This window comes from Habropoda laboriosa, unplaced genomic scaffold, assembly GCF_001263275.1.
Source record: "Habropoda laboriosa isolate 0110345459 unplaced genomic scaffold, ASM126327v1 scaffold578, whole genome shotgun sequence".
In the NCBI taxonomy this organism is placed as follows: Eukaryota; Metazoa; Arthropoda; class Insecta; order Hymenoptera; family Apidae; genus Habropoda; species Habropoda laboriosa.
In genome coordinates this window covers 1933303-1947533 of record NW_017100941.1, presented here as the reverse complement: position 1 = coordinate 1947533, position 14231 = coordinate 1933303, and the positions used below count along the sequence as shown (strand labels likewise).

At 36.6% G+C, this 14231-nt stretch overlaps 1 protein-coding gene across 1 annotated transcript; it reads left to right on the top strand.

Annotated features, from left to right (window-relative positions):
* Nucleotides 1–9020: 9020 nt before the first annotated feature.
* Nucleotides 9021–13832, top strand: LOC108577593 (altered inheritance of mitochondria protein 3-like). Its single transcript, XM_017940776.1, has 4 exons — nt 9021–9032; nt 10513–10607; nt 12226–12612; nt 13625–13832. Exons 1-4 carry the CDS (start codon nt 9021–9023, stop codon nt 13830–13832), a joined length of 702 nt encoding a protein of 233 aa, XP_017796265.1.
* The last annotated feature ends 399 nt before the right edge of the window (nt 13833–14231 follow it).

Below are 14231 nucleotides of genomic sequence, written 5' to 3'. Positions count from 1 at the left end.
CTCTAATCGTTTTAGTTATTATTAATCACTATTATATATTTATCTGTAAAATTACCCTCGTCTTCGAAGGAAGTTTTCACCCCTTCAATGTAGACGATTGCTGATAAAAAAAAAATACGTACCAAATATTTTTTTAAATACTATCATATATCAAAGTTTCATCGTTAATACTTAATTTTTCCTTATTTTCTATTCGATAACATTGGACAACCTCTTAAGTCAACAGTAACCTTAAATTCTCAACGAAATATCTTCCGACTCCGATAAAAATTTTCATTTACCCGTTCACGTTACTTTTGCTTAAAAATACGTCTCATACACTGTTAGTACAGTGAAAACTAATGGAATTACAATTTTAACAACACACAGGATAAATCCTGAAATTATTTCACAGTTCGTCGAATCAGTTCGTGTTTCGTTAACATAAATTTCGTCCAAATTTCTACCGCGATACAATCTCAAGGCATTAATGAAATTTTATAAAGACGGTGACGCGGTTGCGCGTGTACTATAAAGAACGTTTAATGACCACGAAGGCGGATCTGTCATTTAATTAAAATTTTTCGATCGCCACCATGTGCTTCCTTCGCTACCACCATAAATTCGACCAGAGACTTCTCTCTCCCTGCCCGCGTATACCTGAACGCAGGTTGAAAAATGGTTCGACAATTTGACTCAATAGAAACGATATAACGGCGTCGTTTCTGTAATTTATAGACGTGTACAAATTATCGCTGAATGTCCGAAAATTGCAGTTTCGCCTGTAATATTATGTAGTTTACGATATTACTTCGGGCGAATTCACTTTCCGCGACAAAAATCTCTCCCTTTGTAATTCAGAAAAATCTACGTAATAACAACAACAACGATAAGGATACAATTGCAATCGTTTTCTACAATAACAGCACGAACGTAACAGTCCAAGTTTGCGAATTCCTCAGATTTTTGCCTCGTTGTTCCATGTTTAAATAACGACAGAAAATACATACATCGAGTAACTCGTTACCAGGACCATTCTAGCGACTATAAAAACGTTTCGACACGTTGAGGTATTTTAAATTAGAATTCTGGTCCGCTACAACGATCGTTTCCTCGCTTCCTTTCTGCTCCTTTTTCCCTTCCGTTTCACTTTTTGCGTAATATAATGAATTCACGGACAATCTTTAGACGAGTCACGAAAAATATTATTGTAATCATTAATAGAATCGTGTATGGTAGATTGGTTTTGTGACATGGAATTAATTTTATCACTGATCGATTGGAAATGATTAATGATCGCATCTAACTTTTATTACGCGATTTTTTACACACCTCTGTCGTGCTCTTTTCAAGCATACCGAGTTTCAGGGTGTTTCACCTAAATATTTCTATCACCTAAAATATTTTTGTTACATTGAAAATTTCGTAAAAATGTTTCCTACAAAATTTACCATAGTTTTATTCTGTTCGGAGGAGTTAATCTCGACTTCATCGTTTTAAACTGAATTCTTTTTTTTCCCAGTAGCTGATAGTCAATTTGAAATCGAGTATATCACTAAACAGCTCCATACTATTTTTCCACTGTGCATTTAAATATGCACAATAATATGTCTTTGAGATCACTCACTGAACTCGAAAATTTCAAATCAAACGCGAAATCTCCTCTCGTTTTTTGCCATTTCTTCCGTAAACAAAAGTATTTTAGAGAAGATAAATTAAACAGCCTGCTTTACGTGGCCCACCCAGTATAATTAAATCGAAAAGTAAGAAATCCTGAATGCGTTGATAATTACACAATATGAAAAGGAAAGTAATATTTTAAGAGGACATTTTTAAAAATTTTCGAAAAGAGAAGCGTAGAGAAAATTCATTTACTCTTTAATCTACGCACACGTTTCTGCACCTAACAAGAATACCAGCAAGAAGCAAACCTGGTAGTAACATACGAAGACATACATTTACCGATCTCACCTAAACCTTTCAACTCTCTCGCACAGAAATTCGATCTCGAACAAGTGACATCTTTCTCGGCTACCAAAGAAGCACCGCTAAATACCATGTTTCGTGCATGTTCGAATCATTAAGCCAGCTGATTTATGCGGCCCGAACAAAGGCGTACACGCTGTTTATTCACGTCGCGTATATCCGAACGCGCGTTGAGGATCGCAGGTGCAATTCGAATTGGAATCCGAACACGCCGCGCGGTGCACAATAATTGGTTCCCGATTATGATATACGAGACAAAATAATTCAAGGAAAGCTCGAACCGGTTACGGTGCAACGGCAACGCCATGATTCATCCTTGGGGATACGAGAAAACTAACCACTACGATAATTGTAGACCCAGTTAGCATTATCATCGAAGCCCCCCGAAGATAACGCACAATCAGACTGAAATTCTCGTTATTTACGCGCAGCGCTGTGTAAGTAATGTCGACGATAAGGTGAGCCCGTAGGTGCAGATTGTTTCGATACCGCAATAACGAATGGCCCTTGATTCGAGCTGTTGCTCGGGGATCGCGCAATTTGCCGGGATTGTGATGTTAGGCTGATTTCGAGCTGTGCAACTTTCACGATTAATAGGGTGGAAATCGTCGACGAAGTTTGAAAGATCTAGAATTTTTGGTAATATTAGTAATTGCACTATTTGCCGCGGTTCTGATGTTAGCTTGAAACAGTGCAACTTTGACGATCAACGAGGAAGTATGGGAGATCTTAAATTTTTGGTAATATTAATAATTGAGCAATTTGCCGCGGTTCTGATGTTAGCTTGAAGCAGTGCAACTTTGACGATTAACGAGGAAGTATGGGAGATCTTAAATTTTTGGTAATATTAATAATTGAGCGATTTGCCGCGATTTTGATGTTAGGCTGCTTTGAAGCCATGCAACTTTGACGATTAACGAGGAAGTATGGGAGATCTTAAATTTTTGGTAATATTAATAATTGAGCGATTTTGATGTTAGGCTGATTTGAAGCCGTGCAACTTTGACGATTAATAACGAAGTTTGCGAGATCTGGAATTTTTCAAGGAAGAGTAAAGAAATGTTCACAAAGCTTGAAATTTTAGTATTTTTTTATAAAACAATTTATGAAAGTAGCTAATAATGTAGGAATTGCGTTATTCTTGTTGTTTGTTTGATAATTTATATTAATGTATTTAGAACTAAATTGGGAATGGTGATTTAGAACATAATGTGATTGCATTGAGGATACTTGTTAACAGAGAGAAAAGAAGAACGAGACGTACAAAAATTGTAAAATATTCTACTAAAAGTTTCCCCAGTTTCCTTGTAGACATTCCAACAATAACTTATTCTCCGACATAAAGTCACTGTTTCTTTTTAATTGAAATTAAACTTAAAACTTTTTTTTAAACTAAAACACCAACTTAGACTTGCTAAAGTTAACGTAAATAAAAATCTCAAAGATATTTGTACAATCGTTGGATGACATACCGACTTTAATAAAAACTAACTCGCTTTTTGTATAATGCTTTTAGTTAAACATGCATCAACGGCATATTTTATTTCACTCCTTCTCGGACTTCTATTATATTATATTTTTATCTTAATCTCTATTTATATGGAAAATAAACAGCTACCTGCTTATTGCGAAATTTTTCGAGAAACACAGTATATTCTACATATACCTTTATATTTTTATCATTTTATGAATAGACCGTTATTTTTATGTTTTTTAAGATATATTTAGATTTATTTTACGTTGAAATAAATGACTGAATTATGCGCATTTTGTTTTTTCCCCGATTTACACGGTTTTTCATACAAAAAACCATGATTTCGATTTACACGGTATTCTGAGGAACCGATCATCCGTGTAAATCGGGGGACAGGTGTATTTGTGAATGAACGTGAACAGAGCGCGAAATGCCTAAGGTTACTGATCGAAAAATTGTATCGTGTCGTGTAGTGTTCGCTATTTTATAAACTACGTGTGTGGTGATTGGTTTTCTCGGTGTGTTTGGGGTGTGTCTGGTGGTGGTGTGAAAGTGGGGAATTTGTTCTTACATTTGTTATATTGCTTGTTGGAGGTCTGTTTATGATCTTAGGTCATGTGGTGTTCAGGTGTGAGAGGCGTCGAGTTTTTGGGTGTCGTAAAGTATTTCTCGTGCCGGCTAAGACCTCGCTTTTTTTGGAGGTGTCTATCGGGAATATCGATGTATAACCCAAGCGACGTCTGTTACGCATGTGACAATATCTTCGCTACAAACTAAAAACGAGCATTTTTTCATTCAGCCTGTCCTACCAGCGCAACCAAAATACGAGCGAAATGAGCTCGAGCCCGATAATTGCCCTTTCATTAAACGTCCCCCGCGTCTACTTTATGTGACATTTCAATTTCGTATATCACGGCAGTAGCGCTGTAAGAACGGTCCACGTTGCTAATCGAGATTTGTGTCGAACTTCGTTCGAATAGCCCGGTAATCGAGAATTTTTCAACGAACCAAAGGCACAAGTGGATTAACCACCGACAGTCACGGCACCTCCCGTGCGATCTGGCTCGCGTGGCGCTTGATAAAGGGACGGACGAGTCGATTAAAGTAATTGCATGAATATGCAACGCGACCCCTTATCGCCCTCTTATCTTGTTATCTTCGCCTTCCGTGCTGAACTTCTTTCTCGCATGCGACCAAGTTACAGATTTAATATTGGCGGTTATTGTCCAACTGGTGGGAATGGAATGTCGCGGTTAGGTTGGTTATTCTTCGTCCAGTCGAGCCAAATTGTTTTCGACATTCTGGTTGATTTGTGAAACTTTGGGCGAATAGAAATGGTTGGAGGACACCAAAGGAATAAATATGTTTGAAGGGTAATGATTTTAGAAACAGTCGATGGGTATTTAGTTGTTTGTAAAATTGCTTCTCGTGTTTCTTATGAGAAGAATTTGAAGATTTTAGAAGAACACTTATTTATCATTGTGTGTGAAAATTTAAAATAATTCGTTATTTAGTAATATGTGTGATTGTATGCACAAAAAAGGGTTAATTCGGGACACTAGAAAGTTCGAGTATTTTTGGATTATAAAATGTGAAATGCTACTTAATGAAATTTGTTACGTTTCTATATCAGAGTTATTAATTAAAAGTTCGATCTAGTTAATTTTCATTACCAAATTGAAGAATATTATCGTGATAAAATTACCGACAATACAATTTGCTCCAATTAAAATACGAGGAATAGTTGGAATTTGTTAGAAGTCCTTGGTACTTAATGGAAATAAAAATGATTACTTCTATCCAACAGATATGACCCAAAAATATTTCATGTCATTTCAATTTATCTATGACTGAACTTTGTTTTACTTTCATAAGTTCCTTCGTTCTGTTTGCTACTTTTACACCACAGTAGAACGAGCAATCCATAGTCAGGCGCTGCATCAACCTTCGTTCTTTAGAAGCAAGGTGTCGTTTCCTCACGGTGAAGCAAAGAACATCGTTCGCAATAACCGACTGGGTTTTACAAAGCCATGTATCCTCGTTTTTTGATACCATCACGAGGAATAATAGAAATCTTAATCATTTTCGATCAAAAAACTGTTTTCTAAATGTAATACAGAAACACAAAAAAATCTACTCTGTAGTTAATAGCAATTTTCAAATATTATCTCTAACCATTTTTCACAGAAAGTTTATTCCAAATTCTGATTTTTAAATTTTTACAAGAATGAAAATTAAAAGAACCTGTTCATAGAAGAAAACAACAAGAAAACAAGGTGTAAATAATTTTTATGACACATTAGATGTATATACTCGAAGCTTCGTTACAGCATTTTAATTGCATCTCATAATCAGGAAGTAGGTCTTCCGGCAAAAGAAAGTCGAACCGTCAATGTCGATCTTGCAACGTGCAAGTACAGTGGAAAAACGTTTATAGAGCAAAAAAAGAATAGTGAACGCCTCTCTACCGCAGTAGCATGAATGCCAACATTAATATCGAATTATACCGTACGTAACAATGTTGCGTAAACAAGCTTAGCGTCTCTTCGACGGACGAGCATTGAACTCTCCGGTGGCTACTGCTCGATTGTAACGAAAATGTTCGCTCGGACCGCCCTGTTTATCATTCCACGAATATAAATTCCGGAACAGTGTCCTTTCGTACTTTCACTGCAACTGTGCTTACATGTCTCTACGTGACGTATGCATTTCGATCACGATCGCTAGCGAATCGCTCGACGATTTTAAATCGTATATCGTGCGACACGATTCGAGTGTTTCTGGTTGTTCGAAATATTGGGAAAATCGCGGAAAATGATGAAATTGGGGAGTTATTCGGTATGTAGAGAGAAGTAGTAGGTATTTAATAATATTAAAGGAATAAAGAAATGGGGAAATTGTGAATTATGGGAGAAAGTAGTAGAGCACGTAGCCATTGATTATTTGCTGAAATTCGTTGATACGATTCAAATTAGATACGAATTTATTTAAATTATGCGCTGAGATTCTGCCTACACGTTTAACCACAAAGAAACTATGTGTAATGTAATTAAAAAGGAGGAATTAATTTCACACATGGCTCTGTTAAAGGAAAACTAAATGCAATGATACCTATTTGATTTCACCCGAAATTTTGATATTACATGCTCTGGTACTTTGTCTAGACATTTAACTATACAGAAACTATTTGTAATGTGATCAAAACGAAGGAAGAATTAATTTCACACTTGGCTGTGTTAAAGGAAAACTAAATTCAGAGATACCTATGTGATTTTACCCGAAATTTCGATACCACATTTCTTGAATCTTCCAGATAGAAATTATACAAAATTTTCTCGATGTATTTATCCACTTTAACAGTAATCTAATTTTAAACAAAATTATTTTAAAACTAATGCACCTATCCCAAGAAAATTTTTCTCAAAATCTTAAGAAGTGTGTCTTGATATGCCATAGTAAATGTAATAGAGAAGTCACAGTTGGTTATTAAAAGTACATTACCGATTGATATGTCTTTCTGTGTACCACGCACCATCTTATGGTATAATTTCTTTGATTATAACGTCTCGCAACAAAAACTGACAGATACGAACGACTCAAAAACCACTCCACAAAGGATATTGCGCAAAAGAAGGGCACCGCTTAAAAAGATGTTTCTGAACGTGAAAGCTATTTCTACAGAAATTGATTCTCACGAATCAGCCAGCTGAGTTGCAAGATCGCCAAAGGAGTGTATATTTCACTCTGTTGAGCCTTATAATGCCCTTAATACTGCCACGATAAATGTCAAGAAGTTCTCTTGTATGATCGAGAAAGTTCTCTGTTAACCGTCCGTTTGAGTAATTACAATAGTAACGTCCTGCTCTTATTTTATTGGAAATAAGACACGAAAGTGAATTTGATTGTTTGCAACTTTGTTGAGGGAATAGTGTATAATTTCGTAATGGAACTGGTAAGTTCTAAATAATACTACTCATTTTTGAACAAAGGAACAGAAACATTGATATTAAATTTGATTATTAAAATTCATTTTTATTTATATTGCTTAATTCTTTTGCCATTAATAATCAATAATTCACTCGTTCATTAAGGTAACTGATAATTAATTACCGCTAAATCCGTAGAAGTGTGCACTTTTCACCGAATTAGTGCAGAAATATTTGCAAGGTAGAATAGAATTCATGATTCAGTCTTAATCAACAAGTGACTGTGCAACGAGAAAACAACATATTTTTACAGACAACATATACACACAACGTCCTTGCAAAAACTATTTCCTCCCAAGAAGATCACCTTGCGGAATTACGTTTGCGCAGAAGACAAAACGTTTTACGAGCATATTTCTCCCGAGCGAAATTACGGACGAGATTGCATGTCAATCAGTCGCAAAAAGTCATTTTCGACGTCAACTTTCTTACGGACATGTACCGTGAATTTAATTCGAGAAACTTCTTCGTTTATCCAATCAGTTACATAAAAAAAAAAAAGAAGCATGTACGATGTAAATTCTTGAAGAAACATTTTGATGTATTATTTCAATTAAAGTGTAATTTGATGAAGTGTAATTTAATATAGAAGCAGTTTTTTCAAAAACGTTTAAAGACTTTCAATTACGTTGATCGAAAGCAGAATCGAAGAAAATGGCACGCGATACAGAAATGCAGATAAATTCACAAAAATAAGAATTTTCCAAAAACTCAAACAAACTTCCTTGCATTTTACCTAACAGAACTAAATACTTATAGAACAAGTAAAACAGGCCAGCCAATTATCTTCTCTGGCTATGGTGGTGCCAGAAAATTTTTATACGCAATTTAAATGGTCCCAAAGGGTGAATAAGATCGAAGGGAAAAAATGGAAGAAAGCTTCACGTTTGATTTCAAATTTCAGAGTCCAAGGTCATACTCTTATACATGCTCAAATGCACATCAATTTCTGCCTCAATATACACTATATAGAAAAATATATATACGCTCGTGTAAAAACCCATAAGAGACCTTGAAAAAAGAAAATGGCATTTATAACAAAATTTTTTCCTTTGAAACCATTTAAATCACGTATAAAAATTCTGCGCGAAGAATTCTCAAATTTACTTTCATTGAACACGAATCAAACCCAAATTAAATCACCGTCAATGCATCGATTCGTCTCTTCACCGCAAGTTCTTCAATGAAAACCGCACAAATCGCTCGCGCCCAATTTGGAATTCAAACGTGGTGCGCGAGAGTTTGCTCGATTTTCAAAACGTCAACTCTGGCAGTGGTGCCAATTACTCCTTTTCAGGATGTCCCGACGGCGATCGTGCGTTTCCTACGGCGACGTTTACGCAACGGGGGATCGCCAACCGAAAACCGGAGACGCGTCACGCTCGACGGTGAATGAAAATTGGCGCGTTAGAAATTTTCAAAGTCGTGCCGTGTGGTGCGGTGAACTCTCGTACCTAGATCACGACGAGGTTGAGGCGGTGGTCGGGCCCATGGGCGGGCCCCGCCGCTCCCCAAGGGGACCTATATAAGTTGACTCGCGGCCGGTGTAACGCGATCCTATAACACAATCGCGTCTGCCCCATCAGCGACGAGACATGCGTCTTCCCGTAAGTATTCCTCGCTTTTCCTCCTTCGCCGGACAGTGGATTTCCTTGGGGAAATCAATCTGCGACACAGTGACACGGTCGCGTTTGTGATTCTTGATTAGCCTTGGGTCAAAAACCTCCGTCGAGTGCTTTTTTTTCGTCTGGTTACATGTGTCGGCGATTTTTATCGGTGTGCTGTCCTTTTCGAGGATTCTCACGGTTCCGGTGACTTTTCGTTGTTGTGATTTCAATTTATTTTACGGGGAAACGGAATGATTCAAATATTTTCGTACACTTCTTGTGCACTTTATACCTCGATGCTTATTGTAGTGATATTTTGATTGAACTTGGCATTAATGGGAGGTTCACTTTGAAGTTAAGAAAATACTTTTACACACTTCGGGTGCGCTGATGTTTAACGACAGATGACATTGTTTTTTGTGAATTTTAATTTATACTTTATATGTTACTTTCCTGGATTGTTCATGCTTTGGTAGTTTATTTAAACGCGTCAGATTTCGTTCTTTGTAATAATAAAGCAGTGGGCTTTTGGGTACTTGTAACATGGTAATGAGAAAAAGTTTGATAAAAACGCATGGTGTTTATGTGTGGAGATAATTAATTAATTAGGTGTCTTCCTTGGGAGGCTTTTAAGAATTTCTCGTATTTAATGGTAAAAATTCGTGGTTGAAATGCAATGCAAAGAATGTAAATATACAAATTTGACAAGAAGTTTGTTAATTGTTTATTTTATATTTCTCGTCGAATCTTCTTTAAAAGTGACCACTTCGTTAAGGCAGATTGCCTAAATTGTTTCGAATTAAACAAAAATAACTTTGTGACTTTGAGTTAGCTTTTCTTTTTAATTCTCATTGTTCCCTTTTCAATTTTTATTTTTATATTTCCAATACAATCTTCTTTAAAAGTTATCTCTTCGTTAAGCTACATTTGCTTACATTTTTTTTAATTAAACAGAAATAACTTTGTAACTTTGAGCTACCATTTTTTCAAACTCTCCTTACCCCACTCGTCGATGTTCCCTATTCATGACTCACATTTCACCGATGAGTACAGCTAGATTTACGGTTATGCCTTTCTAATGCTTTTACGAAGACACTAATTCTACTTCTTACGACTATTATACCTAAACTTAACACGCGTCCTGGTTCCATAGAAGACCTTCAACCTTTCTTTCTGCAGATTTGCTTTCTTATCCCTGCCACAAATTTCCACTTTCGCATAAAATCCAACTGTAAAGAAAAAATTCACCGCCAATAAAATTGACCAACGTCCAACGATAAATAAAGGCATCGCAGACCCCAAAGATCCCGGCTTGCGCCGGCTTGGCATTTGAGAATTCTCCGTTTAGAGGGAAAATCAAAGGTAACTCGAAGTAAAGGTGCATTTCAACCGCGCAATCACCGCTATTTTTCATTGTGCACGAGGTTATTGGAAAGTGATTCGCGCGTGTCTGCAATTTTATGCAAACCCGTGTCACCAGGTGCTGTGTCTCTTGTTTTGCGCTGGCCTTGCGCTCGCCCAGCACAATCAATACCCGGTGACCACGCCGGTGCCCATTTTGAAGCAGATCAACAAGTAAGTATCGTTCCGTTATCAGAAAGTAGATTTAAACCAACCGAACGGAACAATATACGTCGAACGCTGTTTCGTTTCGTTTCTTTTATCGGGCACAATTTATCTCTCGGCTCGCACTGCCGGCGAAAAGTGCGAGTTCGAGACTGAATCAAAGGGTAAGAACGCGAGGCCAGAAATGTTCGGCGAGTTACGTGAAACGTGTGATTGCAGGGGTTCGATAAAAACAGCTTGCTTCGATTCTTGTCATTTTTCCAACTGACTTTCGATCTGGAACAATGAAACTGTTGTATCACGCGAAAGATCGATTAACAGTTCGCGAAGGAAGAAGAAATGTTCCGGCAAGTTCAAGTTCAGCTAGCACTGGTATCGCGATTCCTTTGTTCTGGCGAATCAAGGTTTTCGTTTGTACGAACTTTGAGGAACAATTGTGAATTGTTTTGAATAACTGTGTCAAATTATTATTGTAAATTCGGAAGAACTGGTATTTCAATTTGCGAAAAAGTAACATGTAAATGAGGTAAAATCGGATTTCGGAAACATCGTTTTGGTAAATAAGAGATTTTATAATTCATTTTCTATTTGTTTTGTTTCAAATTAAATACCACGTATGATTGTCACTTTTCTGTTTAATAATGGAAATTTTTGGAGAAAGTGTCGTAATAAAAATATTACTGCGATTACTTCGACGAATCTTAAAATTGGAAAGTGATTTTAAAAATTGTGTAATACCATGCAGAACAGCTTCTCATGCGATAGTGTTTCTGCAGTGCATTGCAATCTATAGAAATAGGTCGTTAAGCAATAAACAACTGAGAAAGCTGTTTCGAACCCTCGAGGTAGGCGTTACTTTGACCAGTTTCGTAAGATGATTCGTTTGTCTATAATTTCAAGGGTAAATCTACACTTTTATTTGATTCTGCAATAGATACGCGATTGCTGCATGTATTGCATTAATCCACTTCCGCGCGTTTCTGTAACTTTTCTTGGAACATTCGATTATGTTTGTTGCAAGAAGTAGAAAAGTTACCGAAACTACGTGACCGACAATGAACACAAAGAATAATACAAAACTTTTCATTTACAATTTGCATTAATATTAAAATTTTTCAAATGTCGTCCTATTGTAGTTCATTATTTTTCAATTAGTACTTTCCTTCTTTATATTTTATCTGAAATATCTATTGTTTCTCTCAAGTAAATCAATTTTATTACTAAAGAAATAATAACATAATTGACAAAAAATATAAATATCTTCTTTCTGAGTTGCACTTTCTTCGAATTGCACTCCAGACTTTCCTTATTTCAGCCCTATCACTGTTATTTCTTCGCTTGAAACAACATTTGAATATTTTTTAAGAAAAGATATTACGAAAACAATTAAGTTGATAAATTTAATACAATATCTACACTGATGCTAAATGAAAATTAATAAAAATTACCAGAATCTATTGTAAAATACAATTCTCCAAAACATTTGAACTCTCAGTTATCTTGAACAAAAATTGCAAAAACTCTTCAGCTCGAAACTCTGCAGCCTTATGCGCAATAAACGTTTAATCAAGAAAATAGAGAAAATTTGTAAATACTGATCGGTCCTGTTCAATTTCCCGATTACCAGACACAATGAGGACGGTAGCTACAGTTACGGATACGAAGCAGCGGACGGTTCTTACAAGATAGAATCGAAATACCCGACTGGCGAGGTGTATGGAAAGTACGGATTCGTGGACGACACTGGAAGCGTACGAGAGGTCGAATATGGTGCGTCGAGACGCGGATTCGAGCCAGCAGGAGCTGGAATAAACGTGCCTCCGCCAACCTTGACTGGTAACAGCATCGCGAATCCCAACGAACCGGCCGACGATGGTCAATACAGAGAGGATCCGTCTGTTTATTACACAGATCCGCGATACACGAATGGAGAACGATATGAACCTGTTCCACGAAAACCAGTGGCTTACAACCAACCACGGCCACTTCCAGCGCCGATTTACAATCCACCCAGGTCAGTGACGAATTAATTATTCGAAATGAACGTCGGTTAGTGGTTGAATTTTATGCAAAAAGAGAACACCGGAGGATTTTCATACAATTTTCTATGTATATGCCTGTTCACAAGTATCGAGACATTTACTGAATGTGTAGGAAAACGTCGTTAGAAAATTATTAGAGTGTTGAAAAGAATTATGCAGTGTGGAATCTTATCTGAACCTAATTACGTTTATAATTATTATAAATAATTTAAATCACATTATGATAAATATAAACGGCGGTACATTTCATGGTTTTAAGGTTTTCCAATAATTATCAGCAACTTTCTGGTAATTTGTCCAAAATTTTTAATAGTTGCGCAATTTCTCGTTACTCGATAATTTATTCCAAATTTTTAATAGTGCAGTGAAATTTGCAATTCAATAATTCAAAGAGTTGTTATTTCTCATATTCGTATGAATAGTTGATTAATTATGATACCAACTGGACTTAGACTTTTTTTTTTTAATTAATCGTTCAATTAAATTACAATAAATTGTAAGACTGATTTGAGCAATAATGCCACAGAAATTTTCACCAGTAATTTATTCATCTGAAACACCAGCTCAACGCTAAATTCAAGACTAAAGGTTGTTAAAATTTGATCTGCAAATTATTCTAAATTCAAAATTATTCCCCGACTCAATGCTCGTGCAAAGTATATCTCTACCAAAGTATTCAAACTTCTAATTCTCTAAAGTACAAAACATTAACAATTTCGTTTAATTATCTTCCTTCACAAAACCATCCACTGTAAATGTTCCACTAGAATTCCGAATAAAACCGTCATCGGAAATTCTAGAGCATCCATGAAAACGCTTCCTCGACCTAAGCGCACGTATATGCACAGAACCGTGCAAATGTCACGCGAATCTCACTCGAAAGCGCAACGAACGTGACTTGCACAACTGACAGCTACTCTTGACTTAAACTCACGCGGTTAAACAGTGGAATTAACCGGCAGAATCTGTTTCTCGGCTTTCCAGGTATCCCACGCAAGTGCAGTATCAGCCGAAGCCGCAGTTTCAACCAGAATATCGACCGCAGTACAGATCGCAGTATCAACCGCAATATCAGGGCCAACAACCGGCGTATCCCGCTGCGCCGATTCAAAGCGGAATTCAAGATCGTCCGGCGGCCAACGTCGATCCGAATGCTGGATTAGCCTCCTACACGGTTAATTACAAACGATAGAGATCCTTAGATCTCGCCAACGTGTGTAAATATTGCGTTATTTATATCGATTTCCGGGACGTGTTGCAGAGATCGTAGTTAGGGCCAGTTTATCCATCTTCGTTCGATCCTCAGACCATTGTATTAAGTTCTTAGGGTATGTAACGAAAGTTCGTCGACTCTGAGATTGATGATTTATTGTGACGGAATGGAAGACGATAAAAAGGAAAGAATCTGCCGAGTGACGTAAAATGTGGGAAATGTTTCGAATTTGATAACAAAACTTTAATACTTCTGAGTTTAGGTACTTTTGTTACATACTGTAGATTCATTTGTTAGATTGAATAGGCCCTGCTTTTTTGTTTTTCTTTTTCAATTGTTTGCACTGTTACGTTTCCTTTTTCCATTTCGACTGAAAGT